The sequence below is a fragment of the Myxine glutinosa genome, unplaced genomic scaffold (genome assembly GCF_964187855.1).
Source record: "Myxine glutinosa unplaced genomic scaffold, kmMyxGlut1.1 SCAFFOLD_1747, whole genome shotgun sequence".
Lineage (NCBI taxonomy): Eukaryota > Metazoa > Chordata > Myxini > Myxiniformes > Myxinidae > Myxine > Myxine glutinosa.
Window position 1 is genome coordinate 67,169 of NW_027617842.1, and position 7,239 is coordinate 74,407.

Below are 7,239 nucleotides of genomic sequence, written 5' to 3' on the forward strand. Positions count from 1 at the left end.
ACAAAAAACACAAGTAAGCAGTTAATACCCTTGAAAATAATAAATAAATAAATAAAATGTAATGGGGATACGTTTTTAAATCTGTGAACCCCAAACACAGAATCCCACAACTTTTTAGTTGGGGCTTAACTTTTGTGTGTGTATAATGGGGATACGTTTTTAAATCTGTGAACCCCAAACACAGAATCCCACAACTTTTTAGTTGGGGCTTAACTTTTGTGTGTGTATAATGGGGATACGTTTTTAAATCTGTGAACCCCAAACACAGAATCCCACAACTTTTTAGTTGGGGCTTAACTTTTGTGTGTGTATAATGGGGATACGTTTTTAAATCTGTGAACCCCAAACACAGAATCCCACAACTTTTTAGTTGGGGCTTAACTTTTGTGTGTGTATAATGGGGATACGTTTTTAAATCTGTGAACCCCAAACACAGAATCCCACAACTTTTTAGTTGGGGCTTAACTTTTGTGTGTGTGTGTATGTGCGAGTGAGTCATAATAATATACAAACCCTAACCCAACCCAAGCCCTAACCCAACCCCATCCCTAACCCAAACCCATCCCTAACCCAACCCATCCCTAACCCAACCCCATCCCTAACCCAACCCCATCCCTAACCCAACCCCATCCCTAACCCAACCCCATCCCTAACCCAACCCCATCCCTAACCCAACCCCAACCCTAACCCAACCCCATCCATAACCCAACCCCATCCCTAACCCAACCCATCCCTAACCCTCACATTCAAAATCCCAACCCTAACCCAATCCCATCCCTAACCCAACCCCAACCCTAACCCTCACATTCAAAATCCCAACCCTAACCCAACCCATCCCTAACCCAACCCCATCCCTAACCCAACCCCATCCCTAACCCAACCCCAACCCTAACCCTCACATTCAAAATCCCAACCCTAACCCAACCCCATCCCTAACCCTCACATTCAAAATCCCACCCAAACCCTAACATAATCTTTCTTTTCTTCTTTTTTAAATACGTATTTCTTTTTTTTTTTTTCCTCTTCCTCCAATTCTGTCTTTCAAGGCTTTTAAGTTTGAAGAAGTAGAAATGGGAAGAAAGAATTTTCCAGCATTTTCTTCCTCGAACTTTCTTGATATTGCTTAAATCAAGCGTCATTAAATAAAGAACATTGTTCATTGCTTTAGAATCCAAAGAGTCTCCAAGAGGAACCCCACAGGTAGAGTCTCCAAAATAAAACCAACTTTCCAAGTTCCCAAGGTATAACCACATTCCTGTTGAGCCTCCAAGATAGGTATCACATTCCGAGTCATCAAAACAAAACCCCCATTCCGAGTCTCCAAAAATATAACCATCTTTCCAAGTCCCCAAGGTAAAACCACAATTTTCAGAAATATTGGGGGTTTCCGTGATAAGTCTCACATAGTATAACTGCGGACCATCAGGGAAAACTTCCCTTTCCCAATTTTTTAGGGTTTCTATGATGTGTCTCACATAGTATAACTGCGGACCATCAGGGAGAATTCCCATTTCACAATTTTTTAGGGTTTCTATGATGTGTCTCACATAGTATAACTGCGGACCATCAGGGAGAACTCTCCTTGCCCAATTTTTTAGGGTTTCTATGATGTGTCTCACATAGTATAACTGCGGACCATCAGGGAGAACTCTCCTTGCCCAATTTTTTAGGGTTTCTATGATGTGTCTCACATAGTATAACTGCGGACCATCAGGGAGAACTCTCCTTGCCCAATTTTTTAGGGTTTCTATGATGTGTCTCACATAGTATAACTGCGGACCATCAGGGAGAACTCTCCTTTCCCAATTTTCAGAAATTTGTGGGTCTCCAATGTATGACTTGTATTCTGGCTCATCAAGGTAGAACTTGTTCAGTGGGTTTTGTTTTGATAACTCACAACAAGTATCATCATGGTAAAACTCTTTTTCAGGATTTTGTGGATCTCCAAGGTATAACTCTTTGGCTGGGTCATCAAGGTAGAACTCGTTCTGGGGGTCTTGGTTGTTCAAAATGTCTTCAAACAAAAAAATAACTTCATCCCAAGTTGTGTTAAAAGCAGAATTTTCATTTCGTATCTCAGATACAATTTCCTGTGAAAGAAAATAACAATGTATTAATTTAATACAATATTTTTTATTTGTATAAATCAAGCTCTATGAATATTAAAATAAACTTTGTTAACTCTTACACGAGTCTCATCTTAAAAAAAAAAAAATTAAATAAATAAATAAATAAATAAACAAACTTACCTCCATTGATAAGAGGTTCGAGTCCAGTTCATCAATCTGAAGGTTGAGTTCTACACAGGTAGTAGGACTCCATGGAATAGCAAAGTTATCCCATTCCATTTCGGCATAGTAGTCCATTCTCAAGTGAAGCAGAAAGCGTGTTTGAAAAAGCCTGTGTGGTCGGTGCCTTTTATAAGGACTGGGTGTGTCTTCCTGTGGAAATTCCCTGGGCGTGTCTTAACTGGAAATGATGTGATGGAAATTCCCTGAAAATGATGTAATGTATTACCTGGAAATGATACAATGCTGAAGAGTTTATAAAGTGGGTGGGACTTAGCAAAAGTGGGCGGGGCTTAGTAAAAAGTGGGCGGGGCTTAGTAAAAAGTGGGCGTGGCTTAACAAAAAGTGGGCGTGTTTTACCAAAAAGTGGGCGGAGCTTACCAAAAAATGGTATGTGGCACTGGAGGCGCTCAAACAAGAACATTGAGGGAGGTTTACCATTTTATCTTAGCTCAGTTAAAATATCTTAATAAAGAACCAAACTCAAACATATTTTTTGTTAATATATTAGATGGTGAAGAGAGTTGTAGGAGAATTAAATTATTTCCCACGCATAAACAAATATTTGTAGGGTAGTTGTTTGAGTGGGTTATATTCACCAGATGATATTAAGAGTAAAAGGTTAAAAGGTCCATGAGGTCAGAAGGATCACAGGTGTTTAAGTGGTCTAATGAATAAGGATAACATGTCAAAAGGTTAGAAGGTTCGTAAAGAACAGGGTGAGAGAAATATAGGTGTTTAGGGGCAATGAGGGAGGGAAAGAATTAATATGGAAGTGAATGGGTCAATGTTTGAGTGGGTCAAAGATTAATCTGCCAGATGATATGTAGAAGAAGGATGATAGGTCTATAAGAGAAAACAAATATTTGTAGTGTTTGAGTGGTCTAATGAACAACATTAAGGATAGGTACTACAGACAAAAGGTTCATAAAGATGAGGGTGGGAGAAATAGAGGTGTTTATGATTTTTGAAAAAGACAAGGGGGTAAATGACATTAGATAGGGATTTCCCATGTTAAACGGAGGTGTCCCAGAAGCAACATTATTACACTACTTGTGTTATTGTTGAAAAACCACTTTTCGCACTTGTGTTAGTGTTGAAAAACCCCTTCTCGCACTTGTGTTGGTGCAGGAAACCACTTTTGCACTTGTATTAGTGTGGAAAAAACACTTTTGCACTTGTGATAGTGTTGAAAAACCACTTTTCGCACTTGTGTTAGTGTTGAAAAACCACTTTTCGAACTTCTGTTAGTGTTGAAAAACCACTTTTCGCACTTGTGTTGGTGCAGGAAACCACTTTGCACTTGTATTAGTGTGGAAAAACCACTTTTTGCACTTGTGATAGTGTTGAAAAACCACTTTTCGCACTTGTGTTAGTGTTGAAAAACCACTTTTCGCACTTGTGTTGGTGCAGGAAACCACTTTTGCACTTGTATTAGTGTGGAAAAACCACTTTTCGCACTTGTGTTAGTGTTGAAAAAACACTTTTGCACTTGTATTAGTGTGGAAAAAACACTTTTTGCACTTGTGATAGTTTTGAAAAACCACTTTTTACACTTGTGTTAGTGTTGAAAAACCACTTTTCGCACTTGTGTTGGTTCAGGAAACCACTTTTGCACTTGTGTTAGTGTGGAAAAACCACCTTTCGCACTTGTGTTAGTGTTGAAAAACCACTTTTCGCACTTGTGTTGGTGCAGGAAACCACTTTTGCACTTGTATTAGTGTGGAAAAACCACTTTTCGCACTTGTGTTAGTGTTGAAAAACCACTTTTCGCACTTGTGTTAGTGTTGAAAAACCACTTTTCGCACTAGTGTTGGTGCAGGAAACCACTTTTGCACTTGTATTAGTGTGGAAAAACCACTTTTCGCACTTGTGTTGGTGCAGGAAACCACTTTTGCGCTTGTATTAGTGTGGAAAAAACACTTTTTGCACTTGTGATAGTGTTGAAAAACCACTTTTCGCACTTGTGTTAGTGTTGAAAAACCACTTTTCGCACTTGTGTTAGTGTTGAAAAACCACTTTTCGCACTTGTGTTGGTGCAGAAAACCACTTTTGCACTTGTATTAGTGTGGAAAAACCACTTTTCGCACTCGTGTTAGTGTTGAAAAACCACTTTTCGCACTTGTGTTGGTGCAGGAAACCACTTTTGCACTTGTATTAGTGTGGAAAAACCACTTTTCGCACTTGTGTTAGTGTTGAAAAACCACTTTTCGCACTTGTATTAGTGTTGAAAAACCACTTTTCGCACTTGTGCTGGTGCAGGAAACCACTTTTGCACTTGTATTAGTGTGGAAAAAACACTTTTTGCACTTGTGATAGTGTTGAAAAACCACTTTTCACACTTGTGTTAGTGTTGAAAAACCACTTTTTGCACTTGTGTTGGTTCAGGAAACCACTTTTGCACTTGTATTAGTGTGGAAAAACCACTTTTCGCACTTGTATTAGTGTTGAAAAACCACTTTTCGCACTTGTGTTGGGGCAGGAAACCACTTTTGCACTTGTATTAATGTGGAATAAACACTTTTTGCACTTGTGATAGTGTTGAAAAACCACTTTTCACACTTGTGTTAGTGTGGAAAAACTACTTTTCACACTTGTGTTAGTGTTGAAAAACCACTTTTCGCACTTGTGTTGGTGCAGGAAACCACTTTTGCACTTGTATTAGTGTGGAAAAACCACTTTTTGCACTTGTGATAGTGTTGAAAAACCACTTTTCGCACTTGTGTTAGTGTTGAAAAACCACTTTTCGCACTTGTGTTGGTGCAGGAAACCACTTTTCACACTTGTGTTAGTGTTGAAGAACCACTTTTCGCACTTGTGTTAGTGTTGAAAAACCACTTTTCGCACTTGTGTTAGTGTTGAAAAACCACTTTTCGCACTTGTGTTGGTGCAGGAAACCACTTTTGCATTTGTATTAGTGTGGAAAACCACTTTTCGCATTTGTGTTGGTGCAGGAAACCACTTTTGCACTTGTATTAGTGTGGAAAAAACACTTTTTGCACTTGTGATAGTGTTGAAAAACCACTTTTCGCACTTGTGTTAGTGTTGAAAAACCACTTTCGCACTTGTGTTAGTGTTGAAAAACCACTTTTCGCACTTGTGTTGGTGCATGAAACCACTTTTGCATTTGTATTAGTGTGGAAAAAACACTTTTTGCATTTGTGATAGTGTTGAAAAACCACTTTTCGCACTTGTGTTAGTGTTGAAAAACCACTTTTTGCACTTGTGTTGGTTCAGGAAACCACTTTTGCACTTGTATTAGTGAGGAAAAACCACTTTTCGCACTTGTGTTAGTGTTGAAAAACCACTTTTCGGCAGTTGTGTTAGTGTTGAAAAACCACTTTTCGCACTTGTGTTGTTGCAGGAAACCACTTTTGCACTTGAATTAGTGTGGAAAAAACACTTTTTGCACTTGCGATAGTGTTGAAAAACCACTTTTCACACTTGTGTTCGTGTTGAAAAACCACTTTTCGCACTTGTGTTGGTGCAGGAAACCACTTTTGCACTTGTATTAGTGTGGCAAAACTACTTTTTGCACTTGTGATAGTGTTGAAAAACCACTTTTCGCACTTGTGTTAGTGTTGAAAAACCACTTTTCGCACTTGTGTTGGTGCAGGAAACCACTTTTGCACTTGTATTAGTGTGGAAAAACCACTTTTCGCACTTGTGTTATTGTTGAAAAACCACTTTTCGCACTTGTGTTAGTGTTGAAAAACCCCTTCTCGCACTTGTGTTGGTGCAGGAAACCACTTTTGCACTTGTATTAGTGTGGAAAAAACACTTTTGCACTTGTGATAGTGTTGAAAAACCACTTTTCGCACTTGTGTTAGTGTTGAAAAACCACTTTTCGAACTTCTGTTAGTGTTGAAAAACCACTTTTCGCACTTGTGTTGGTGCAGGAAACCACTTTGCACTTGTATTAGTGTGGAAAAACCACTTTTTGCACTTGTGATAGTGTTGAAAAACCACTTTTCGCACTTGTGTTAGTGTTGAAAAACCACTTTTCGCACTTGTGTTGGTGCAGGAAACCACTTTTGCACTTGTATTAGTGTGGAAAAACCACTTTTCGCACTTGTGTTAGTGTTGAAAAAACACTTTTGCACTTGTATTAGTGTGGAAAAAACACTTTTTGCACTTGTGATAGTTTTGAAAAACCACTTTTTACACTTGTGTTAGTGTTGAAAAACCACTTTTCGCACTTGTGTTGGTTCAGGAAACCACTTTTGCACTTGTGTTAGTGTGGAAAAACCACCTTTCGCACTTGTGTTAGTGTTGAAAAACCACTTTTCGCACTTGTGTTGGTGCAGGAAACCACTTTTGCACTTGTATTAGTGTGGAAAAACCACTTTTCGCACTTGTGTTAGTGTTGAAAAACCACTTTTCGCACTTGTGTTAGTGTTGAAAAACCACTTTTCGCACTTGTGTTAGTGTTGAAAAACCACTTTTCGCACTTGTGTTGGTGCAGAAAACCACTTTTGCACTTGTATTAGTGTGGAAAAACCACTTTTCGCACTCGTGTTAGTGTTGAAAAACCACTTTTCGCACTTGTGTTGGTGCAGGAAACCACTTTTGCACTTGTATTAGTGTGGAAAAACCACTTTTCGCACTTGTGTTAGTGTTGAAAAACCACTTTTCGCACTTGTATTAGTGTTGAAAAACCACTTTTCGCACTTGTGCTGGTGCAGGAAACCACTTTTGCACTTGTATTAGTGTGGAAAAAACACTTTTTGCACTTGTGATAGTGTTGAAAAACCACTTTTCACACTTGTGTTAGTGTTGAAAAACCACTTTTTGCACTTGTGTTGGTTCAGGAAACCACTTTTGCACTTGTATTAGTGTGGAAAAACCACTTTTCGCACTTGTATTAGTGTTGAAAAACCACTTTTCGCACTTGTGTTGGGGCAGGAAACCACTTTTGCACTTGTATTAATGTGGAATAAACACTTTTTGC

At 38.8% G+C, this 7,239-nt stretch overlaps 1 protein-coding gene across 1 annotated transcript; it reads right to left on the reverse strand.

The window, feature by feature from the left end:
- Positions 1-963: 963 nt before the first annotated feature.
- Positions 964-2,441, reverse strand: LOC144889211 (uncharacterized; the record flags this gene model as incomplete). The annotated part of the gene is made up of 2 exons (XM_078769235.1): positions 964-2,090; positions 2,250-2,441. Coding segments are annotated over 2 exons (1,319 nt in total), but the record flags the coding sequence as incomplete, so codon positions are not given.
- Between the last annotated feature and the right edge of the window lie 4,798 nt (positions 2,442-7,239).